Source organism: Harpia harpyja, unplaced genomic scaffold, assembly GCF_026419915.1.
Source record: "Harpia harpyja isolate bHarHar1 unplaced genomic scaffold, bHarHar1 primary haplotype scaffold_65, whole genome shotgun sequence".
In the NCBI taxonomy this organism is placed as follows: Eukaryota; Metazoa; Chordata; class Aves; order Accipitriformes; family Accipitridae; genus Harpia; species Harpia harpyja.
The window spans coordinates 205,894-231,085 of record NW_026293416.1 but is presented as its reverse complement, the minus strand read 5'-3'; the positions used below and the strand labels follow the sequence as shown (position 1 = coordinate 231,085).

Here is a 25,192-nt window from a genome sequence, read left to right as displayed (position 1 = left end):
AACGCTGCCTCGGATTGTTTCAAGTGCACCTACACTCAGCTGGTGGTCTTTTTCACTCGTTTTCTCCCACTGACGTAGGGTATCAGACACAATCCATTGACGGGTCCCCAATGCTAATCAAGAGGATCGCAATGGATGTTCAGCAAACCTGGGTGAATGAGTCCCCAATGCTAATCAAGAAGATTGCAATGGATGTTCAGCAAACCTGTGTGAAAGTTTGCAGCTTGCGGCCTAAGGCTTCAGCACATCTAGCTGCTCATGCTAAGTAAGCGAACAGCATTCTAAATCACACGACGCGAGGCGGCATCACCTCAGGGGAAGGGCGGGCGCCACCCCTCGGCAGCCTGACCACCCAGGAGGCCAATCCGAGGCAGCGTCACCTCAGGGGAGGAGACTGAGAGCCCTCCCCACCTATGTCGGCAAAGAGCGATGCGAGAAGAAGGCGGGCTCCGCCGGCGACCAGGCCTGGCTTTGGCATGGTGCACGCAGGCCTGCCCTGGGGCCCAGCAGCCCCCGACCCAGGCCTGGGCCCCCATCGCCCCTTCCACCCCTTCCCCCTCTCTCCCCCCTTCCACCCCACCGCCATGCTCTGGAACCCCCATCTCCATGGGAGCCACCGCCTCACAGACAGTTGGTATCCTGTGGCCGTGCCGCTGGACGGCAGACGTGGGCCACCGGGCTTCTCGCCGCCGTCGCTGCCGGCATCCGACCAATGGTGAGGAGGACGTGTTGGTGAGGCGGCCGGGATGGCGGTGGGGTGGACGAGGATTTGTGGGGGGTGGTGCTTGCCGTGGGGCCGCCCGCCATCACCTCAGCCACATCCTCTCCCTGCAGCCCAAGCGACCCCGCAGCAGCCTGAAGGATGGTGAGGAGGGGAAGGACGTGGCCACCATCCAGCATCTCCTCCCAGAGATGGTGAGTGGAGTAGGGGGCGATGGTGGGGCTGGGGTCTCCCCCTCAAAGGAGGGGGAGTCCCGGGGTTGATGCTCTGCCCCCTCTCTCCCCACAGCTACTGCACGTCATCTCCTTCCTGACGCTGCCTGACCTGCTGAGACTGGGCCAGACCTGCCGCTACCTCCATGAGGTGTGTGACAGCGAGGCCGCCTGGCACCACCTCTGCACCCCTCTCCTCTCTGCTGCCGCCAGCGCCCGGCCCTGCAAGAGGGCCGCCATCCTCAACTGTGAGTCCCCGCCATTGCCAAGGGAGCGGGGGCTGGTGGCACTTTGTCCCGCAGACAATGACAATGTCCCTGCTTCCCCTGCTCCAGACACCAAGGGGCTCTACCTCCAGAGCCTGGGCTGCCGCCGGCAGCGAGCGCAGATGGCCTCCATCCAGACGGCCTCCGCTGCTGCCTGTTAAGATAAGGGAGGGGGTGCCTAGGGGATCCCTGCCATTTTTTAGGGCCCATAGTTTCATTTTTAGGGTCTAAACCCTCTTTTTTTAGGGCAGAAAGCTTCTTTTTAGGCTTCAAAGCGACATTTATAGTGTCCAAAGCCTCATTTTTATTTTCCAATGTATTATTTCTTGTGTCATGGCCAAGCCCTCATTTTGGGCTCCAAAGCCTCAGTTTTGTGATCCAGACCCCTCTTTTGGAGCTCAAAACCTCATTTTTATTGTCCAAAGCCTTATTTTTAGAGTGCAGAGCTTGGATTCTAGGGTTGAAAGCCTCCTTTTTATGGTCCAAACCCTCATTTTTATGGTCAGCAGGTCCCATGCCCAGCTCCCTGCTTGCTGACACTGCAGGGCCATGGGCTTGGGAAGTGGGGGGGCACTGGGCCAGTCCCACAACAGCCATGGGGGCTGGGGTGGGGGCGGGCAGGGCGGGCAGCTGGCTGGGCTGGTGGGGGCCTGTCCCCCAGTGCTCCGTGGCATCAGGTCCAGCTCTCAGAAGTGCTGCGGTGTGCAGGACTGCTGTCTGGGCACAAGGGGCAGCTGCTGGTGTTGGGCCGGGCTCCCTGAACTGTGGAGATGCACCTGTGGAGAGAGGAGGCTGCTGAGGCCCCGCTGCAGCTACAGTGCCAGGTGGGTGTGGGGCAGCGCTGGGTGCACCATGGGGTGCGGGCACCCATCTGCATGTGGGAGCTGTGGGTACAGAGAGCTCTGTGCAGAAAACGGGGTGCCCTCGGGGGGGGGGGGCCCTCGGTTGGGGCTCTGCTTGCCTGCCCATGGCTCATCTGCTCTCGGCTCTGACCATCCTGACCTGCCTGCTCTGCACATGCTGGGAAGGAGCCCTGACACCAGCAGGCTGATGGGAACAAAGCTGGGCACAGCACTGCAGGGCCAAGAGAGCCTCCTGTTCGCCTTTCTCAGCGTGCCTGGCAGAGACCAGCACTCGGCTCCCCTGCCCGTCCCTGACCAGACAAGGTGACAGTCTTGGCTCTCTGTTCTGGTGCTCTCCATCCTCTCTTCAGAATATGTATCCAAAGAGATAATGTACCCATGCACAGACAACCCCTCTCACATCTATGCTGAGAACAGTGGCAGTGTTGGGGTGCAGATGGGACAGACTGACTCTCTTTCTCCAAAGCAAGGGCGAGAGCTGGGAAGGTTCCTCACCACGGTCTGAGCTGCTGGGACACCCTGGCCAAGGTGAACCTCTGGGATTTACGGCATCGCCTAACAGGGTGATTTCTGCTGGGAGGTTCACTGGCAGGCAGATGTCACGATTGCAGTTCTCACTTTTTATGGCCATATCTGCCTCCGTCTGTTGCTGGGTCTGCTCTTGTCGAGGCAGGGTCACTTTTAACTAACACTTGCCACAGGAGGAAGGGGTTTCACAAAAGAGTGCCCATGAATTGAGAGGCCAGTTAAAACATCTTACAGCAGAAATCTCAGTAGAGTTTGGCTGGTAACTGACTCGGCACTCCAGAATACCCTACCTCTAAATGTTTCATGGCTAATAGCAGCCATCTAATACAGAAGTTTGGCAAAAAAACCTCCCAACAACTCACCGTTGTCTCTTCCTCCACAGACAGATCACACAACACAGTATCATCCCAAACAGCACGGAGCCCAAGACTGCCACGGCGCTGTCCCGATCCAATATCGGGGAGGGTTCTTAAACGATCCCAAGAGCGAGATTAAGACACAAACGAGGTCAGATGCCGTACAACCTTACAAGTTTTATTTCCTATAACAACTGATAATAGCGACAGGACAGGGGGAAGAAGAAAGAAAAAAGTGGCAGGCCTAAGCAAGAAGACAGGAGAGATGCAGCAAGACTAGTTACCACCACCACGAAGCCAGCAACGTCCCGTTGACTCGATCTTGGTGCAGGTGATGGGGGTCCAAGTTCCAGGTTGCAGCAGACAGACGATGATGACAAGTCCCAGTTTCAAGCGCTGATTATCAATCCCTTGCAGTTCCTTTCAGTTCCTTTTTCCAGTCCCTTGCAGTTCCTTTTTCGAGGGAGGAGTACGCAGTTTTTCCGAAGAGTTCAGCCATTCCCACAGAGACTGCTAGCTTCAGGCGGATATGGTGATTTCTTCAGGGCCTTCAGCACGTACTCCCCACAGCAACAGGATGCTGAGGCTAGCAAATGGTCAGCTGTTCTCCTGCGAGCACCAAGGCCTCCCAGCTGTGAGGGTCACCCTGCTCAGCAGGGCCCTGACTGCTCCCTCCCTCCCAGGTTCTGGTGACGGTGAAGCGGTGGAAGGCAACAAAGTCCCCTTGGCCGCAGCTCTTGCATTTGTGCGCGTGCCGCTCCAGGAAGGCGGCGCACTTGCGGTGCAAGGCGACCCGCTGTCTCTCGGGCCACAGCTCGTAGGCAGCCTCCCGTGGCAGTGGGACACAGAAGACCAGCACGCCAGACTGCCGCTCCGTGGTCTTCTTGCTCGGAGAGGGTCTCTCCACACCTGCAGGGCAAAGGGCCTTTGCATCAGCCTGAGCTGGGGCCAGGGCTCAGGGCCGTCCCAGCCGGGGGCATGAAAGTCGTGCCTTGGTGAGCATCCTTAGCAGCAAACCGGTGCTACTGCACACCGAGCCTTGCAGGACAAGGCGAAAGGGCCCGCCTTGCCTTGCTGATGCTAGCACAGCCCTGGGGACACAGTGCTCAGCTGTGCTCCAGACAGGAGCTGGGGATGTTGCCGCCAGCCGAAGCAAGCCCCGGCCAGTGCTTTCTCTCCGCTCTTGGCAAGGCAGTCCCCAGCCTCCTGAGCTTCCCCTGCTGCACCACAGGGGAATCAAAGCTGAACAAAAGCCTCTCAAAGGGCCTGGGGCACTTTGGAGGGCATCTTTGATCTGGATGCCGCAGGCAACTGGGAGAGGATATCGGTGATTCCAGATGCCCTCCCGTGCCTGCGCTACGAGCAGCACTTGAAGGCAGAGGAGCAGAGGCACTTGGGACGGCTGGTGGGAACTTCCCTCCAGCGCAAAGCTAGTGTTCTTTGAGATTGACTTGTAAGATCTTTGAACAAGCCATCCCGAACCGCCATGCCTGCCTGAGCTCCACCCAGCCATTACTGGGGCAGAGGGGGGAAGTGCACCATGCCCTGGGGAGCCCCACCAGGACACAGCTGGGAGCTCCCTTGGCCTCTTTACTGCTACCACTTACCACTCCCTGCCTGCCGAGAGGTGCCTGGCCTCTTGGTAGGATCTCGGACATCTTCTGGCACCTCTGTGGTTTTCAGCCACTTAAGGATGTTGTCGCTCACCAGCATGTCCAACAAGCAATTCATCTTGTGCCTCATGCCATCAGGAAGGATGTGCGACAGCAGCTGGGTGGTAAACACTGGCCCGATGACAGCTGCAAACTTCAAAACCGTCTGCTTCAGTGGCTTTATCCGGTCCAGCTGGGCCAGCGCAATCTCTGTCAAAAAGAAGCAACACCTCTTTCTCTCTTGCCTGTTTCCCATGCTGAGGCTGGAGAGGCTGGAAAGTCTCAACACATGAAACGGGGTCGACTTTGGCCTCTTCTCCTCGGCACCGCACCTGCTGGGCAATTGCAACCCAGGGCAGGCGTCTTCAAAATGGCTCCGCACCTGTTGGAATCGCAGGCCACAAGGCCTGGGGAAGAGCGAGACGCTCAAACAAACACTCGCCCACCTGGGGTGAGGAGGGCAGGATCCAGCAGGTACATGCATCCATGATGCGCCCTACCACATCTGGAGTAGGCTTTTGCCCAACAGCGCGCACAGAAAACAGAGAACCTTCCCCACCGCAGAGGTGGACTCAGAACTCCCCACAGTGGCTCTCTTAACTTGGCCAGACAATACTATGCCTTTCGTTTGGTTTTCATTGTTTTGGGGGACAGGACGGGACGGGACAAAACAACTTAATAGCAGGAACGCTTTAGCATGACGTTTCTTCAAGGGTCATACAAATGGCTACGGCTAGAGAGGAGGGACAGTCGTTGACAGCTCCCCCATCCAGCTCCCCTGGCTATGGAGGGATTTCCGTGCCAATCCACAGAAAAAAACCAATGGATTTGGTTTGGATTAAGTGCCTTGAGAGCACCGTTAGCTGGGGAGCTTAAGAAGAGAATAGCGAGGGCAAAGCCGCGATCACAGCTGAGTCAGCGGCAAGTCAAAGACTTTTCCCAGCAAAGCATTTGTTTCTGTGAGAAAAGGGAGCCGTCCTAGTGTTGCACCAATAGCCTTTTCTCTCCTACCTGCTGCTGGAAAGCAGCCAGCAGGCTCACAGCTGGTCCACGCCCAGGAGGGGAAAATGGCTGCCCGCAACCCCAGGCCTGTTTCTGGTTGCACTGGAGCCACCTTCCCAGCAGAGCCCCCAAGCTGAGAGGGTGACTCTGCAGCACACAAACGCCCAGCCTCCCTCTAGCCAATGCCCCGCCAAGGGGCCCCAGCACAGCCGCGAGCCGGCAGAGCGGCTCTCGGTCCCTCACCTTTCAAGGTGGTGGGCAGCACCGTGTTCTCCGGGTTCACGTCTGGCCTGATGATGCAGACCCTGCCATCATTCCCCGCGCTGGAGCTCGAGGTTGCTGCGAGGGGTGAAGCCTCAACTGCAGAAGCTGGGTGGAGCAAGAGAACACGAATAAGGCAATGTGCAAAGTAACTTGCGGCTTGCAAATGTTTCAAAATTCGCCTGAGAGGGGACAAGTCCCACTTGACATGGTCCAGTGCAAGCGCAGGGACCTGCATGTGCTGAACGTGGTCATTAAGCACAGCAAAACAGTTCCCACTGCAAGCATTTCTTTGCATAGCCCTCCCGGGACAGACAGGTGTTCTGCCTTCAGACCAGCTTTCCCAAACAGCCCCTCAGTCAAAGCTTCTGGAGTGCCTAGGGGGCAACTGAATGCCCCGCGACAGAAAGCAGCAGCATTGCTGCCTTCGACAGGGCTACCTCCACAGCCAGGGAAACTGCCAGGGATCATGCAAAATGCAGCATCAGCCCTGGCTGTTCCCAAGGCCACAGCACTCCGGCTGGCATGGGGCGCTCGGTGGCATTGCCACCGTTTTCTTCCATTACCAGCACCCTTGTGGGGATTTATGGTTTTGAATTCAAGTTTCCCGGGCCCGTCCCTCGCCTCAAGCTGGGGTTTGTTCTCAAGTGAGCTGGTGTTGGGCCAGGGTAAATTCCATGCCCATTAGAACGCCTAAGAAACACCAGAAACACATGTGCTCTGGAACCATTTCCCCTGTTGTTTTAGCCCCCCAACCCCCGCCCCAAGAATTTAGGCCCCTCCAAGCCACCAGAACTCGCTAGCCCCTGCTTTGGCTGTCCCAACAGCAAGGCACGCAGGAGCCCACGCCTCCGCCAGACCACGTTCTGCACCGCTGCAAGATCTGACTCTGCCCAGACCCGCGGGGGAATGATGGGGCAAGACTGTGCTGCGGAGAATGCGCCACAGCAACTCGCTAGTCAGCAGCAAAGGTGCTTACTGATCAGGCTCTCCCAGTTGTCCTCTGCTTTTTCAGCCCGCCTCCGGGTGCGGAGCAAGAGCATGTCGTTGCAAAGAAGGCAGCCCAGCAGCTCCTTGCAGTAATACGGGATCCCCGAGCTTCTTTGGATCAGGAACCTGGACAGGAGCAGACACGGCAGTGACCACCACAAGGGGAGTAAGGTGAAACACGGTTCAGCGGCAAGTCACTTGGGCAATACAGGGTAGCCAGCATCTTTGTCACAGCTGCACCTCGCCTTTGAATGGGACAGTCCTCTGCTGGCTTAGGCTTTTGGGCCCCCCTGAAGCTCCAGCCTTCGCTGAAGTCCATGGGAAAAGAATCGTGGACAACGGCCAAAGTGCAGAGCAGCGAGCCCTGCCTTTCCTCTCCTCAGGAGCCTAGATCCTCTCTGGCAGCAGGGCAGGCCTCTGCCCCAGGGCATCTCCCCCACAGCCTGGCCACCTAGACCAAGGCCTTTTCACAGCCCAGCCACGCCTGGGCTCAGGACTCTTCCTCCCTTCCTCTCTGTGCAGCCGCGAAGGGCTGACACCTCCCACGCTCTGTGTCTCGGCAGTGGCCCACTCTCAGCTCACGCCTGCCAGGACAAGGCATAACGAGCAACCCAGCTCCTAGAGTACTCCCTAGAGTCGGTGATGCTTCTAGTGGCCCTGCGCTCCCTTTCCTGGGGGCTGATTCCCGTCCGTGGTCTGCATAGGTTCAAGCCCTCAGGAAGAGCTCCCCCGCCTCGAACTTACCTCGCTAGATCTGTGCTGTCCACTCTAAGGTTCTGGCAGACTGTCTGCACCGCAGCTGAAGGTTTCAGCTCATCCAGACGAAGATAGGTGATTTTCTGGGACGTTGTGTTGTCTGCTGCAGCTTTGCAAAAGCCCTCTGTTCTTGCGTAGCCCGGCGCTAAGCTCATGACCATGAAGTAGGAGACATTTCGGAGCAGGGGTGACATGATACTCCAGGAGGCAGGGTCGATGAAATGGGCATTGTCAATGACGAATATGCCAAATTCTCCTCCAATGGTCTGAAAAAAAGCAGGATGTTCTGAGGGCAATCCAGTGGAATCCCAAGCATCTTGCAGGGGAGGAGATTGAGCCTCTGTCTCTTGAGAGGATGCTCGGAAGTCTCTCCCCAGCCACTTCCCTGCTCAGAAGCTTACTGACTCTTAATTTCTTTGAGATTTTAAGGTCACACCTAACACCACCTGACCTGCAGAAGGAGGCAGCTTGGGCAAGGGAATGCAGAAGCCATTGCTCCTTGTCCAGGGTACACTTGACAAGAGGAAAGTTATGGGGTGTGTTTGTGGGGCTGCGGGGGGGGGGGGGGCGTTCCTCAGGCCCTGAAGGGCGATGGCCCGGGCGTGTGGTCCTCCCACCCGCTCACACTGCTGTGGTGCAGAGCCCGCAGCCAGCAGGCTTGTTTTCCTTCTCTGACCCAGGAGGAAGAAAGGAAGGAGAAATGCTCACCTTCTCTAGCACTTTTGCCCAAGTCGAGTGCAACTCCTTTTTTCTTTCAATTCCACGCATCTCGCGAACCTTGTCCGAAACGGGAAACTGGCCAGAAAAGCAGAGTCAGGGAGGAGCATCGCTCTGGGGCTAGGCACACGAACCCACCAAGCAAGACCGCAGAGCAAACTGCCTCTGCTGGCCTCAGCACCTTACCTCTCCCCAGCACAGGTGCAAGGAGCCACAGTGGGGACTTCACCTGGAGCCTAAAGCAGAGGCCCTCTGCTGAGGGTCGCTGGCAGAGCTGGGGCTTGGGGGTGGGCTGAAGAGCTGGTTCTCTGCCTGTAGGACGCTTGGGCTGGCTGGAGCAGACCACTCGCCCAGCACCAGCCTCTCTCCAATGCCACTTCCAAGGTGCTGAACAGGGCACCGGGCACCGCCAGACGCAGCGTGGGACATGAACTCACCCCAGAAAGGGAGCCCCCCAGGGCCCAGGAATGGGAAACCTGTGCTATGACCCCCACGATTCCCACCCCTGAGCTAAGGCACTCCCAGCAGTGCGCCCCCACAACATCAGACCCAGAAAAGCTCACGAGAAGGCCTTCTCCAGGGCCAGAGAGGCCTCTTGCTCTCACCTCGACAAGGAAAATGTCATTGAGGAGGCAAAAGCTGCTCTCTTCAATTGTCCCTCGGAGCTCTGTCTGCAGCGTGTGCTGCCTGGCACCGCACTGTTCACAGTCCTGGAGGCCCAGGGCCCTGGCCATCAGCGTACGGATGGCACAGAAGGACTGCTTCATGTTGACCTCTAGCAGTTCCATGGCAACTACCCTGCCATGCAAAAGCAAAGGGGACTGAGATCCCCAACAGCCCAAGCCTTCTAAGACAAAAGGGGTGCAGATGCCCTTGGGGGGGGGGGGCTTGTCAGCCACTCGTCTCAAAGTGCTTCCCAGAGGAGGCCAAGCTTTTCGCTCCTCATACGAGAAAGGGCACAGAGGGGCAGTTGCTGCCAAGCCACCGGGAGAGCCGGGTCCAGACTCTTGTGTCTCCCCAGCGCCGGCCCAGGTCTCGCTACGTCCCCCTGCAGAGGAACTCATGGGGCTAAGGGGCAAGGATGGAGCAAGTGGCGGCTTTGCCTTTGGGCTCCAGGCCTTAGCAGCCTGCTTCCCAGACCACAGGAAGGCTTTTCTGCCCCAGTGCTCCTTCTGGGAAACAGGCAGAGGGCAAGCAGGGCTTCCGAGACAGGCCACCCTGCTGTCTGTTGGGTCTGGAGTCAGATGAAAAGCATTGGGCTTGGGCTCTTTCTTTCTCTCTGTGCCTGGCCCAGAAGTGAAGGAGGAAAGGGCATGGCTCAAGAAGCCACCTCCAGCTCCCCAGAGATGTAGAGGCGGGAGCAGAGCATGCAGGTGCTCCTAGGGAGTGTCTCCAGGAGGCTTTCTCGAGAGGCTGCAGTCCAAGGGCCAGGCGCACCGGCAGAGGGGACGGAATGTTCTATGGCTGCCAGGTGATGGGCAGGGGCAGCGTCCCAAAGCTAGAGGTCAAAAACCTGTACCTGTGGCCAGCAGCCTGGCCGAAATAGGCCAGTTCGGTAAGTAAGTGGCTCTTTCCGGAGCCCATCGTCCCTCAAATGCCAGGATGTGCCTTTGTCCTAAGTCCTCGTAGGCTTTCAAGCAGCTGCCAAAGAGGTCAATCTCCTTCTCCCGACCTGTGAAGACAAACAAGAAAACCAGCTGCTGGGTGTGCTGAAAAGCAGAGAGATGTCACTTTGGCTGGCACCCTCCACTGCAGTTCCCTGTCCCGCCACCACTTCCACCAGCCTGCCTACAGCCAGACCTCCTTCCTGCCCTCTCATCCCAGCTTTTTTACCTCTGCCTTCCTCAGAGCGGGAGGGGGCCCGCCTGCCCCACAGCGCAGCTCCTATGCCTTCTTCCCCGTCCCACCACCCTCTGCCCTCCCACAGGCACAGAGGTTCAGCTGGCCCCATGCAACTCCCCGCAGTGATCCAGCACAAGACTGGAAGAGATGATGCGAGTTGCTGCAGCATCTCCTTGCTGTAGCATGAGCCACAGGGCACTTCCTGGTAGCCGAGGCAGCATCTTCAGTGTCTTTTGGCTGGGCTAGAGTGAATTTTCTTCAGTGATAGCTCCTACAGTGCTATGGTTTGGATTTGTGACCAGACACGGGTGTTGCTAACACAACGCTGTTTCGGTTATTGCTGAAGAGTGCTTGCACAGCGTCAAGGCCTTTACCATTTCTGATGCCGCCCCGCCAGCGAGCAGGCTGGGGCACACAAGAAGCTGGGAGGGGGCACAGCCACGACAGCTGACCCCAACTGCCCAAAGCCCTATTCCATACCATATGATGCGGTGCTTGGCAAGAAGAGCTAGGGGAAAGAGGGAGGAAGGGGGGACGTTTGGAGTTACGGCGTTTGTCTTCCCAAGTCACCGTTACGCATGATGCAGCCCCGCTTTCCTGGAAATGGCTAGACACCTGCCTGCCAATGGGAAGCAGGGAACGAATGCCTGATTCGACCTTGCATGCTTGCACAGCTTTTGCTTTACCTATTAAGCTGTGTGTGTCTCAGCCCAGCACTGTTCTCACTTTTACCCTTCTGATTCTCTTCCCCATCCCACTGGGGGCAGCGAGTGGCTCTGTGGGGCTGAGCTGCCTCCCGGGGTTAACCTGTAACAGGGCCCAAAACCTCCAGCAAGACACCGCGTGATTAAAGGCACCCCGTGTGTCCTGACGTTTCCATGTCTACACCCAGATGATGCCAAGAAAGGATCTCTGAGGAGTACAAGGGGGAGAACCCACCACCGGAACTCTCCGTCAGTCTGGCAGAAGGCAATCTCTTTCCTGATCCCAAAGACATAGCCCCCAGGTGTGAGCAGCTCCGTAGCTGAAAGGTACCTTCGTACCAGGTCTGGAGCACGGCAAGGCAGCACCAGGCGCCTGTATTGGTTTTGTGTGGCAAGGTTTTGGTAGCGGGTGGGGTTACAGGGGTGGCTTCTGTAAGAAGCTGCTGGAAGCTTCCCCTGTGTTCGAGAGAGCCCATACCAGCCGGCTCTAAGACAGACCCGCCGCCGGCCAAGGCCAAGCCAATCAGCGATAGTGGTAACGCCTCTGTGATAACATTTTTAAGAAGGAAAAAAAGTTGGGACGGCGGTATTCGGCAGCCGGAGAGAGGAGTGAGAACATGTAAGAGAAACAACCCTGCGGACACCAAGGTCAGTGAAGAAGGAGGGGGAGGAGATGCTCCAGGCGCCGGAGCAGAGATTCCCCTGCAGCCCGTGGTGAAGACCATGGTGAGGCAGGCTGTCCCCCTGCAGTCCATGGAGGTCCACAGTGGAGCAGATATCCACCTGCAGCCCGTGGAGGACCCCACGCCGGAGCAGGTGGGTTCCCGAAGGAGGCTGTGACCCCGTGGGAACCCCGCGCTGGAGCAGGCTCCTGGCAGGACCTGCGGATCTGTGGAGAGAGGAGCCCACAGAGCAGGTTTTCTGGCAGGACTTGTGACCCCGTGGGGGGCTCACGCTGGAGCAGTCTGTGCCTGAAGGACTGCACACTGTGGAAAGGACCCATGCTGGAGCAGTTCGTGAAGAACTGCAGCCCGTGGGAAGGACCCACGTTGGAGAAGTTCGTGGAGGACTGTCTCCCGTGGGTGGGACCCCACGCTGGAGCAGGGGAAGAGTGTGATGAGTCCTCCCCCTGAGGAGGATGAAGCGGCAGAAAATAACGTGTGATGAACTGACCGTAAACCCCATCCCCGTCCCCCTGTGCCGCTGGGGGGGGGTGGTAGAGAATCCGGGAGTGAAGTTGTGCCCGGGAAGAAGGGAGGGGTGGAGGGAAGGTGTTCTGAGATTTGGTTTTATTTCTCATTACCCTACTCCGGTTGATTTGTAATAAATCAAGTTAATTTTTCCCCAAACTGAGTCTGTTTTGCCCGTGATGGTAATTGGTGAGTGATCTCTCCTATCCTTATCTCGACCCACAAGCTCTTTGTTATATTTTCTCTCCCCTGTCCAGTTGAGAAGGAGGGGGAGTGATAGAACAGCTCTGGTGGGCACCTGGCATCCAGCCAGGGTTAACCCATCACAGCGCCTCACCCTGCTTTCCACCCCAAAGAGATCAACCAAGTAGGGGCCAAGAGAGGCCGCACTTCCTTAGGGCCGCTGCAGGCAACACCATCCCCGGCAAAAGCTTCTCCCTTCCCAGCATGGCACTAGAAGTTACTGAGGGGAAGAAACTGGGCTTCAGAAGAGCAAGGCATTCTCCACCTACCCAGTAAGGGGGCGTACTCTGACCTCTTCTTGGCAAGACCCATGCCAAATATGCTAGAAGCAGGGGAAAAGAAAACACAAGTCAATTAGCTGGTGAGAAGCCAGGGGACACAGAGAAGCAGCCTGGCGTAGAGGGGCAGGATGTGCTCCTCGTGCACCTGCTTTTCTTGCGAGCAGCATGTTTTCCCCTGTATGCACCCCCACCCATAGTTCAAGCTGCACGCTAGGACAGCTTCAAGCATAAAGAAGCCCAACGGCCATGGCAGGACAGGAGAACGTATCAAGAGTCCACCACCAGAGGCCAAACCAAGAGACATCGGAGACATGTGAAAGGAGCCAGGGCGTGCTGTTGGCTAGCACACGCTGGCAAAGAGAAACAAGTGTCTTGGAAAGGAGGACTTGTGTCACTGAACGGGTTGGGATGCCAAGCACCTTAGCACCTTTGGCTCAAGTCCTCCTGTAGTTTCCAAGAGATGGCAATGTTAACATTCAAACCGTCATCCAAAGAGAAGGTCAAATCCTGGCCCAGAGGAAGAGCTGACATTTCAGCAGGAAGACATGAGGAAGAGTGTCCCCATGGTCCACATTTCCCCATGGGAACCAGGCTGGCCCAAAGCTTCCTGCTCGGAAGCAGCCGGGACAAAAACCTCCTTGGGTCAGCATTACCAGGGCACGTGGTGGAGCAAGCACAGTTGAAAGCCATTTGGACAGAGCCTGCAAGGCCAGGTTGTGTCTGCCAAGACAGGCAAACCTTCCCCATCCCTGTGGCTTCGCTCCCGCTCTCTTAGCAGCAGGAGACAGCAGGGGAGAGAGGCAAAAAGCCTCCCGCGCCAGGGCTTCTCACCGTCTCAGCCACAGGCAAGGGAGACCAGCTTGGTCTCTCTCTGCCTAATTCCTCTTTGCTGGCCAAGGCTGCACCCTTGATGCCACAATCCCCTCATCCAGCCCTCTCAGAGGTCACTCACCTCTTCTTGGTGATCCCCACATATTGATAGACAGTGCCAGGATGACTGAGGCCTTTCATCTTTCTCTCCGGCAGCTCCTTGAAGTAGTAAGGGGGCAGCCGAGAGGAGGCGTAGGTCACTGCATCACAGGACACCAGCCCAGGGTAGTGCACCATCATCCGGGCTGCCAAATTCACCTTCTGGCCAATGACTGCCAGAGAGAGAGAGAGCGCGCGTGCGTTGACATCTCCGTGCGACCAGCCCCGTGGCGCCCTTCCAGGCCAATGGCTGCCTCACCTCCAGCACAGGCCAACCCCACAGCGGAATCAGCAGAACCCAGGGGAACAAACGGCCACAGAGCCCATTCTCCTGCCATGGGCCAGGACCCGCACTGCCTGGGCCGCTCCTGACCGGCTGCTGGGAAAGCCCTCTCCCAGCCCGCCTTCCTCTTCCAGAGTCCTATGCTTAAGCAGGCCCATGCCAGCCTCCCGCGCCTCAGACGCACGCCTCCTACCTGTGTATTCATGCCTCAGAGGGTGGCCGGTGACTCCGCAGAACACCGTCCCACTGGTAACTGCAACAGACACCGCCCTGGCACACAGGGAAACAGCGCAGCTTCAGCAGCGCCCCAGGCGCAGTCCTGCCCGCCCAGATTCATCCCTTCCCGCACCTCCCCTCGGCGCTAGCCTGGGCCACCCGCCATCCTGTCTGGCCAGCGTGGGTCTTGGGGACGTGGAGAGCTCAGGGGCGCAACATACCCACGTTGCAAGGGACAAAGGACGGGGTAGAAGGCACGTGGGAAGTTTTGGACGCTTCCCCTGAGGCCACATTCCCTGAGCTGCAACCTGCAGAAGGCCACAGCCCTCTCGTGAGCAAAGAGGGAGGGAAGAAGGCACCCATGATGTCACTGCCTGCGATGGCAGCAACCTGAGATCAGGCGGCTGGACCCCATCCCGTTCGTGGGCCAGTCGCCCAGAAGGGCCTGCCTCTGGCACCAAGGAGCCTCTCGCCCTTGCAAGGGCTCGTTCCAGCACGGTGGCTAGCAGGGTGTGCTTGGAGGGACTCCGCCTGGCTGCCAAGGGCTAAGTCCGGGGCTCGCCTGCCACCTCCCAGGGCACTGGCCTCCTTCCTGCCAGGGACAAGGCAGAGCAAGCTAGAAGACACGTCTCTTTCTGGGAAGCCCCCTTGCACCATCGCAGGCAGCATGCACCCCCACCACACGCTCACTCTGTTTCCATGAGCATCATGGAGCAGGAATTGAAGATCTGACTAGCACTCTGCAAGGCGTGAATGCTCTCGTAGGGCAGCTTTTCTCCGCCGAGGCCAAACACACAGAGGAACACGCAGCCCTGCCAAGGACAGATGCAGCACATCTTGCTACAGTGCCTAAGAGGGAGCCTCTCCCTCTTGCTCACCGCCCACCCTCTCAGGGTGGGGGGAAGCGATTGCTCCCACACACTTACTTTATCAAACAGGACGATTTTGTTGATTTCGCCTTTGTGAGGACAGAGGATTTCCAGCATCATCCTGCTGGCATCGTGGACGGCGGTGTGGATGGCCACTGTGTTGATACCTGCAGTCAACTGCAGTTGGACGAAGAGGCTGGTGACTGGCCGTAGCTCAGAGAAGAGTTCCAGCGGCACTCTGTCATCAAGCTGGAAGACAAGAGCACGATGGCTTCACCAGCCTGCTCTCCCGGGGGCTTACTCCCCATACCAGATACCGAGGGAGAGCAGGCATACTGGCAATAGCAGGTACTACCCGAGGAAGGGCTAAATCCTCCTCTCGGTGCAAATGGCGGGCAGGCTGCCCAGCCTGTGGCAGGCAGATACCGAATCGTTAACGCAAATGACAAAGGAGAGAAAGTTGCTCCGGTAACACCCCATCCTGGGACAAGTATGGACATGAGGGGCGACCCGCAGGGATGCTCTGGGGACTTCAGTGCAACCTCCCCTTTATCCCACTGTCACGACCGCAGCACATCCAGAACCATACCCACAGAAAAGACAGACAGACAGAAGTCTGCCTCCCACCACCCATATCTCTCTGAGAACAACACACGCAATGGTGCAGCACCAGTGCCCCCTGGCTCAGTTTCCCCGCGTTGTCTTCTCAGGGTGCGTTTTCTTCTGTTTGTCTGTTCTCGTGAGAACTCCATCTCTGCAATGCACCACTTCTTCTGCCCTCCAAAAATGCAGCCCCCAGCAGTGGTGGCCTGGACGTACCTTCCTGAGAGCAGCTTCTGATATGTACTTGCTAAGCATGTCGTGCGCATTAGGACCGCTGGGCAGGGGAAGAGCGGGCCTCATGGCACCTGAGGAGAGAAAAAGCAGGTGGTTGCTGGGAGGATGGGACTACGAGGTGTTGGAAAGCAGGGGCTGGCACTGGAAACGGGGGAGAAAGAGTCTTCTGCGTTTGCTCATGTTGCCACCTCCAGATGCTCACGGCAGTGCTGTCCCCTGGAGGGAGAAGGCAGCAGCAGCCACTGCCCCAGCTGATGCACACAAGGGCCAAAAGCATGAGTGCTAACCGAAAGGAGGAAGAGGGCGGGGGTGGTTCCTCTCTGGCCCCTGAAGCAGCCAGGCCCCACCTTTCCAGGCAATCTGCGAACAAGGTGAAGTTGGCACTCACCTTCCCCTTCCAAGCGGCGGCTCCTTGGGTGTTGCACAAGCTTGCGTAAAGCGTCTTGGCATTCTGACCAAGACATCCGATCCATGCCTGTAACCTGAAGACACACGGCGTGAAGGCACTGCCACTGGCCTCCCCAGGAGTCCCAGGGGACAAAGCCCGCCCTCCACCGTCACTGCCCAGAAAAGGGGAGAACAAGCCCACCTGGCTGGATGGGACAGCAGTGCTTCCTCAGAAGCACCGGAGCTGGGCAGGCATCATCCAAGCATCCCCCAGCTGTCAACCACAGCGCCATGACCCACAGAGGATATTGCTGGTGGGGCCAAAACCCTCCCAGTGCCTCCCGACCCCTCAAACCAAGCAAGCCCAGCCCACTGTTACCCCTGAGATGGAAGGACAAGAGCTTCAGCTGCCTACCCACTTCCACAGCTCCAACTCTCTCCACATCCAGCTCCTCAGCCTTCTGACACCTCCCTCCTTCATGTCCAGGTCTGGGTCCTCAAAATGGCTCTACAGGCCATCCCATCCACCTACCTTCACAGCTCTTTTGCCTGCAGGGCGCCTGGTCCTGAGCCGGTGCTGCTCACAGAGCTCCCAGGAGGTGGCTGAGAGGATTACTTCACCTGCGTTCGCAAGCTCTTCGGCCTCACGAACTTCATCCAGGGCCTGGCCACAGATCAAGAAGTACTGCCGCCTCCTGTCTCCGACTAGCAGGAGGTCCATGGGCCCTGCAGAGATCCCTGGTGAGAGAGAGAGGGAGAAGCAGCACTGACACAGGGAAGATTTGGAGCTCTACAGCCCCCAGCATCTCAGCTGTTCAGAACCTAATCTGAAGCCCAGTGGGGAGGGCATTATGGAAGGGGAGGGCATCCTCCATCCTCCATCCTCCTCAGGGGCATACTGACACAGGTCCCTGAAACGGGTGTCTAGAAATAGACAGTGTGTTGAGAGTGCCGGGTGTCTTAGCCAGCTGCCTGCCCAGAAGCCCAGCAGCCTGCCCAGAAGCCCAGCAAACCAGGCGGGCTTGATCACTGCCTGCTCCACCAACATGCAGGCAGGTTGTAGCTGTCTGCTTGAGAACACACGACAGCCTGCCAAAGCCCTTCCCAGAGCCATGTGCAAAGCAGCTCCCCTTTGCTCTTTGTGAGAGGCAGGGGAGAATCCAGCAGGGCAAAGGATGCAGAGCTGCCCCCACCTGAAAAAATGGAAAGATAACTACCTCCCACAGACATCTGTGCTAAATCAGACATTCAAGGACCCTCATACTTGATCTGACGCCCGCTTTGCCTTTAAGCTTCCTCTGCAGTTGCAAACGCACGCAAACCCAGCAGGCCTGGTCTCCCATCCCCACCCAGACTACAGCTGGCCCCTTAAATGCTCACAGGAGATGCTTTCCTTTGGCACTAGCCCCAGTACGGATCCCCCCATTCCCTGCCAGCGAGAAGCACCCCGTGCCACAGCGCCCGTACCTATCTTCAGTCGGACCTTCTGACCCACGCGCGTGTCACGATTCCCATACTTCCTCTGGATCTGCCGGCTACATTGCAGCAGCAGGCTGATGGTCTTAGCCAGCTCCCGGGGTGGTGCTCTCCACAGCACCAGCACAGCATCCCCTGGGGAAAGTGAGGGAAAGGTAAAGGCTCTGCTGAGACCTGACTCTCCCCGACCTACGCTCAGCGGCAGGGACAGCAGAAACTGGCCGACGTGCTGAGGAAGATGGGCCTGTGGGAGGGCATCGTCCTGGAGGGCCAAACCCTGGGCACCGGCACACCGCTCCTCTCCCGGGCCAGCCTCAGCGGCCGACAGCCGGCAGCGGTGGCACCCCCTGCCCCGAGCGCTCCTCTGCAGCTGCAGCACACCAGGGCCACCTCCTCCCCTCGCAGCCTGGCAGCCCGAGCTCCGCCATCACCAGGGCCTCCCTGCCCCTCACCACCACCCCGACACACACCTTTGGCTGTGCTTTCTAGGGGGTCTCCTCCTCTCAGTGCTTCCTTGCCCCCACCCCCAGCCCAGGGTCCTACCAGCAGGGGCAGAATGAGGGAGACCACAGCCCTTGCCAAAGCCAAACCGGAGGCAGGCAGGCCCAGGGAGAAAGCGAAGCCTGGAGAAAGGGCACTGCACGGGGGGTGCGTGAGTGGCCAGGAAGCTGGCTCAAGGTGCTGCACAGAGCCTCTTGAGAAGGAGAGCACAGCAAACGGCCGCCACAACGCTTAAATGCCGCAGGTCAGCACACGTGGGCATCGTCGTCCTGCGTACATACCAGCAAACTTAAAGATGTCTCCTCCAAAAATCAGCATCTCTGCGGACAGAGAGAAGGAAAGGAAGAGCCATGTGGGCACCTTCTTCCAGAAGCCACAGAGCAAGCCCCTCTACCCCGAGAGGAGCACCCAGGTGAGGGTGCACCGTGGGGCACAGCTCAGGAAAGCACCGCTCTGGCCTGCCTCCCAGGCTCACAGGGGCCACAGCCCTGGTATGTGCACAGCAGGCAGGGAGGCAGGGCTGCGAGCTGCCACCAGATCTCAGAAAGGTGGAGGCTGGAAGGGACCTCTGGGGTCCATCTGGTCCAACCCTGCTGCTCAAGCAGGGCTGCACAGAGCCAGCTGCCCAGGACGGTGGCTAGATCATTTTTTCATAGCTCTAAGGAGGGAGACTCCACAAGCTGCCTGGGCAACCTCTGCCAGCGCTCAGTCACCCTCACACTCAAAAAGTCTTTCCTGACATACAGAGGGAACGGCCTGTGTTTCAGTGCATGCCTGGGGCATGGCCTCTGCTCCTCACACTGGGCAGCACTGGAAAGAGCCTGGCTCTGTCCTCATTGCACCCTCCCTTCAGGTTTTAGACACATTACTAAGATCACCCCCCAAGCCTTCTCTTCTCTAGGCTAAACAGTCCCGGCTCTCTCAGCTTTTCCTCATAGGAGAGATGCTCCAGACCCTTCATCATTTTTGAGGACTCTCTTGCTTTGCTCTACAGGTGCTGCCAAAGAGGTGGCCACAATGTGCTCACGGTCAGCTTAGAAGGGTCAAGATGTCCCCCGTGAAAAGGGGCTCGTGAGGGTGTCACAGACACACACACACACAGAGACACACACACGTATATCAGCGCCAGCATCCTCAGGTCACTCGCACGCTGGCACTTGCTGGATGCCCCCAGCCTGCTCTGGGCACTAATGCATCACCGAGCCGGGTGTTCATGCCAGAAGCACAGAGGAAGCTGCTGAGAAAGCGGGTGCCTCCTCGGCCACAGTGGGGAGCAGAAAGGACCTGTGCCGGTCTTGATTCACCAGGACACCCTGGCTGCTCTTGCTGTTCCTGCAGCCCTTGCAAGGAGACAGGACCAGGCTGCCCAGCATGTCTACCTCCACCCTCCATGAGCAGCCTCACGGCCCGCTGCCAGACAGTCCCGCGGCACGGCTCTTACCCTCCAAAATGTCACACAGGTAGTCATTGAGGGTTTGCGCCAGCTCATCAGTGCCTCTGTCTGGGCCGCTCCTCTGGATGAATTTCTCTGTCAAAGCAGTGAAACCTCTAACAGGGACACCCAGAAGTCAGGAAATGCCCACGTGGGCCAAAGGACCCGGCAGCCAGTTCCATGCTGCCCGGCCCGAGAACCTGTAGGTCACACCTTCCCACGCGCTGGCTCAGTGCTGGCGGTGGCAGCGGTTGACCGCCCAACATAACCTGTCCCCCTCTCTTTGGGCATCCCAGCAGAAGACCTCAGCAGTGACAAGATGGCCACTCTGTCTGAGGTGCCGGGGCAGGGCTCCAAAGGGCCTAGTGTGTCCCAAAAAGGCTCGTGTCCGTGGTTGCTCCTCCCTGCTCCCCCCACCTGAAATATCCGCAAAGAGCAGCACTCCGTGGACAGTCTGAATGGGATTGTCACTCCTGAGACAGTCCTCAACAATGAGACTGGGGAGGAAAGCTGCTGCTTTCTCCAGCTGTGAGTGGTAATGGTTCCTCTCCCAGGCAGAAGCCATCATCAGCGCCCTGTGGCACACGGGGTACCTCAGGAGAAGATGGCCGTGCCCAGCTGGGAGGACGAGGACCTCACCACACAGTGCGACTTGCACAGTGAGCCCGGGGCCTCTGTGCGGGACAACTGGCCCTCCGCCCTCACGGTGGTGGTCACAATCACCCGGCAGTGACCTCCTCCGTAGGTCATCACTTACTTACCCATCCTCTGTCCTCAAGCAACACAATCAGCTAGCAGCGACATCCTCTGTATGTCATCGCCTGCTGAGCAGCTACCGCCGTGGTCCAGTCTCCCTCCTTGACGCTGAGCCGCTGACTCGGAGGCAGCCAGCGCCACCCCACTTCTTGGAGGACAGTGCCGAAGGGAGGCTTGCGCAGCGACCCGTTGCTGAATTTGCAGCGACCTAACTAAGGCCTTGCACCCTAAGAAAGGGTCTTTGGAGGCTCCAAATGAGGCTTCGTACCCTAAATGAGGAGTTTGGCCCCTAAGATGAGGCTTCGGGCCCTCCAGATGAGCATTTGGACCCTCCAAATTGCAGACTGGATCCTAAAAAGGAGGCTTTGGAAGCTAAAAAATGAGGGTTGGGGCCCGAAAATGAGCCTTCGCACACTGTAAATAAGGCTTTGGCCTCTACAACGGAGCCTTTGGCCCTTCCAAATCAGGCTTTGGGCCTTCAGAATGATGCTCTGGGCCCTCAAAAAGTCTTTGCACCTGAAGAGTGGGGCTTGGAACTGATGAATGAGGCTTGGACCCTAAAAATGAGGCTTTGGACCATAAGAAGGAGGTTTTCAACCCTGGAATCGAAGTTTTGGACTCTAAAACTGAGGCTTTGGGCCCTAAAAGAGGGGTTTGGAGCCTAAAAATGCGGGCTTGGAAACGCAGGATGCAGCTTGGACCCTCAAAGCAACTGGCTGGATCCCAAAGGCTTTGGAGCTTGAAAAAGCAGTTTTGGAAAGCCTAAAAAGGCTGCTTTGGGCTCTAAAAAGGAGACTTTGCCAACTGCAGCAGAGCCTCTGGACCATCAAAATGAGTCTTTGGAGTCTAAATATAGACTTTGGACCCTAATGTGAGGCTTTTATCCCTAAAAGCGAGGCTTTGGGCCATAAAAATGTGGGTTTGCGCCCTAAAAGTGAGGCTTTGGATCCCAAGATGATGGTTTGGAGCTTAAAACTGAGTCTTTGGGCCCTGAAAAAGAGAATATGGACTCTGTAATTGGTTTTGGACCTTACAACTGATACTGGGGGTGCTAGAAATGAGGGGTTGTACCCTAAAGTTGCAGGTTTGAGCACTTTTGTGAGGCTTTGGGCCTCAAAATTAAGGTTTGGTTCCTAAAAAATACTCTTCAGACCTGAAAATGAAGCTCTGGGCCCTGAAAATTTCAACCATAAAAATGAGGGATCCTAAAAATGCATATTCAGACCCTCCAAATGGGCCTCTGGAAGCAAACAATGAGTTATTAGACCCTCAAAATGAGGCTTTGGAATCTACATATGAGGGTCTGGGCCCTAAAAATGAGGCTTGGGGCTCTAAAAGTGGGGGTTGTACTGTAAAAGGGGGGGTTGGACCTTAAAAATGGGTATTTGGACCCTTGAAATGTGGCTTCAGGACCCTAACGATAAAGGGCTGGATTGTAAAAATGATTCTTTGGACCTTGAAAATGAGGCATTGGGCCCTGAAAATCAGGTTCGGACCCTCAAAATTTGAGTTTAGAGACAAGGTTGTGGACCCCGAAATGAGGCTCTGGAGCTTCTAAATAAAGCTTTGGACCATCAAAATGAGGATTTCTTAACAAAAATAAGAGTTGGGACCCTAAAATGAGTATTTGGACACTCAAAATGAGGCTTTGGGACTTAAAAATGTGTATTTGGGCCTTATAAACGAAGCTTTGAACTCTACAAAGTGGCTTTCAGTCCTAAAAATGAAGGTTTGAAACCTAAAAATGAGGCATACTACCCTAGAAGAGAGATTAAAACCCTAAAAATAAGTCCCTGGGCCCAAAAAGTGAGGCTTTGGACCATAAGAAGGAGCTTTTCAACCCTAGAATCAAAGTTTTGGACTCTAAAACTGAGGCTTTGGGCCCTAAAAGAGGGGTTTGGAGCCTAAAAATGCGGGCTTGGAAACTCAGGATGCAGCTTGGACCCTCAAAGCAACGGGCTGGATCCTAAAAGTGATGCTGCTCTATAAAAATGAGATACCTGCTCCTGTGCATGTGGCACCCCTGGTCCTGGTCCTGGCCCTGCTCCCTCCCTTGCCCCAGCTGCCCCTGGCCCACCTCTCACCTGTTTCTCCTGAGGCCGCTCAGCCTCTGCCCTCTCCGGCAGAGGAATTTGGCCACAGGTGACATCACAAGCATCTGCACAAGCCAGGCTCCTGGGCCTGCCCTGTCGGCAGTGACATAAACACCACCACAAGATCCTAAAAATGAAACTGTGGCTTCTTAAAAAAAGGCCATGGGTAATGAAAGGCAGGTTTGGACCCTCCAAATGAGGATTTCAGCCCTCAAAAGCAGGCTTTGTCACTGCAAAGAATGGGGGAGATGCTACAAATACGCTTTGGACCCTGACAACAAGGTGAACCTATTGGTTCCTCTGTGGCCCCCCGAAATGAAGCTTTGATGCCAAATACAGGGCTTTGAGCACTACATTTGAGGCTCAGAGCTGTGAAAGACGGGTTTGGACTCTCTGAATGAGGGTCAAGGCCTTAAGAATGGGACTTTGCTCCCTAGAAATGGTGCTTTAGAAATGAAAATGAGGCTTTGAACCCTGAAATGAGGTTTGGGGCCCTCAAATGATGCTTTGGTACCAAAACCTAAGGCTTTGCACCCTAAAAATGGGTCTTTGGATGCTCAAAATGAGGCTTTGGGCCCTTAAAATTGCAGACCGAATCCTAAAAATGAGCCTATGGTCCATGAAAAGGAGGATTTTGTCCCTAAAAAAGAGGCTTTGGAAGCTAAAAATGAGGCTTTGGGCCTGAAATGAAGCCTTTGGACTCTCCAAACAGGGCTTGGCACCTTCATAATCAGACTTGAAGAAATCGTTACTCACCGGATTTAGTCCTCATCACGACCATCACTCTTCTTAGCAACAGAGGGGAAAGCTCTGGATGACAAAGGATATCAGGATGCGCTCCAGAAAGAAAAGACCAGTGCAAGAAGATCCCCATCACCTAACTGCAAAGGAATAATTCTAGCTCAGTGAAATGGGTACCCAAAATGAAACACACGGAACAGCATCCATCATTGAAACTCTTTCAGTGTCAGTTTTAACTGCTGCAGATCTGCAGGCAGACAAACTTACTGTCACTGTCACAGGGCCCCAAAAGGAGTAATAATTAGCAAACAGAAACTCTACCCATAGCCCATATCTATCTAGCCTTTCAAGGTAAAACAGCTCAGCCTACAGCTCTGAAGATATAGACCAGTCCACACTTACATCCTGGGTCTACCTGCTCCATGATCTGTCTAGAAACTGAAATCACAATCACCTTTGAAAGAGGAGGGAACCTGGGGGGAAGGGGGTTGAAAGGAAGACATTGGTGGAAAAAAGGAAAAGCGTGGGCACGCAATTCAAAATGGAAGGAGCCAAGTTATCCCAAAGACCAGCTCAGGCCGACTCGCTTTTGCTGGCAAAAAGCTGTGCAGCTTGGAGGAAAAAAAGCAGACTTTGGTGCTGGGATGCACACAAATGTCTGAGTTCAGATCTGAAACAGCAGAAAAACCTTGTCAGGGCTCCTTTCCACCGTCCTCCTACCTGGGTGCATGCTGCAACCTCCTTGTTTCCCTGAAGTCCTCCCAGACTAACAGGGACGTGGCATCTGTCCAGTCCACATGCCATGACGAAGAAACAGTTCTAATCGTGGAGCGGGGTAGCAGATAACTGCATCTGCAGAAGCAAAGGGGCAGCCACGCCTCAGCTTCCGAGATGCCCAAAGCTGCCCCAGGAGCCCTCGGTGCCCCAGCATTTGCTTGGCCCTGAAGCCCCAGGCACAGAAGGGAAGGACAGTGGTCAGCCCCTGTGGGGAGAGGGACGGGGCTCCGTCCTTCCTTCTGGCCGCAGGAGGATGCCCTGGGCCACCCCAGGACAGGGTGTCTCTCCTCCTCAGCCCCAGGGGAAGGCGAGGCCTGAGGAAGGCCCCGGGTGCTGGGCTCAGCACGGGCGGTGTGACCGGGGCCAGAGCCCTGTCTCCTGCCGGGTGCCGGCCTGGCCGAGGCCAGCGGCTCCCGTCACGCAGCTCCTCCCGCCCGGGGCTGTGGCTGGAGCCCAGACAGAGCCGCCTTTTGGGGAAGACTTGTCGATCCAGAGCGAATCCAGAGCAGATCCCCTCCTGTCCTCTCATGTCCCCTCCCTGAGGGGGCCCAGACCCCACGAGCAGACCGAGGGAGGGCAGACCTGCGCACACACCTTGCGCTGCTGAGAGAACAGCTCCAGGTGAAATGGCCCCTCTTGCAGGCCGTCTCTCCGCAGGCCCAGTGTCCCGGCTGGCTGAGGAGCAGCTGCCCTGGCGGGGGGCAGCTGGCGCAGGGCAGCTCTGTGAGGAGAGGCCCGGGCTGCCCCGCCCGCCCGGCAACAGCTGCGCCATTGGCCACGGCTGAGCCAATCAGCGGAGCCGGTGTTGGCCTGTCAGTCACTGCCGACCTGGGGCGGGGCCGGAGGGGGCAGAGGCGGAGTGGCCTGAGGAGAAATGGGGGAGAGACGGGGTGGGGCAGCCGGGGCAAGGGGGGGACCAGGGCCAAGGCCAAGGCCAAGGCCAGGCCCAGGGCAGGGGCAGGGGCAGGGGCAGGGGCAGTTCCAGTTCCAGTGGCAGGGGCAGGGGCAGTTCCAGTGGCAGGGGCAGTTGCAGGGGCAGGGGCAGGTGGTCTCGCAGTGTGGACGGGCCCGGGGGAGACCTGGAGACCTCATCACCCGTGGGCCCTGCCGTGGCCCAGCTCACCAGCCCTGGGCCCGAGTGCGCAGCCCCAGGAACAACCCCAGCACCAGGGTCAGAGCAGCTCCTGCTGCTGCCCCGAGGGTCGCCAGCCCTGAGCCAGTGTGCAGGTATCTGAGCTGGGATGAGGTGGAAGTGGCGCGCGCAACAAACT

At 57.2% G+C, this 25,192-nt stretch overlaps 1 protein-coding gene across 1 annotated transcript; it reads right to left on the bottom strand.

Annotated features, from left to right (window-relative positions):
- Window positions 1–3,532: 3,532 nt before the first annotated feature.
- LOC128138603 (adenylate cyclase type 10-like) lies at window positions 3,533–23,175 on the bottom strand. Its single transcript, XM_052779802.1, is given in 24 exon segments — window positions 3,533–3,855; window positions 4,554–4,808; window positions 5,844–5,960; window positions 6,841–6,977; window positions 7,596–7,873; window positions 8,316–8,402; window positions 8,930–9,122; window positions 9,844–9,916; window positions 9,919–9,996; window positions 12,573–12,625; window positions 13,537–13,726; window positions 14,030–14,106; window positions 14,743–14,864; window positions 14,979–15,170; window positions 15,741–15,829; window positions 16,767–16,883; window positions 17,613–17,756; window positions 18,404–18,442; window positions 19,564–19,668; window positions 19,972–20,134; window positions 20,136–20,172; window positions 20,316–20,322; window positions 20,391–20,579; window positions 23,160–23,175. Coding segments are annotated over 24 exon segments (3,081 nt in total).
- Between the last annotated feature and the right edge of the window lie 2,017 nt (window positions 23,176–25,192).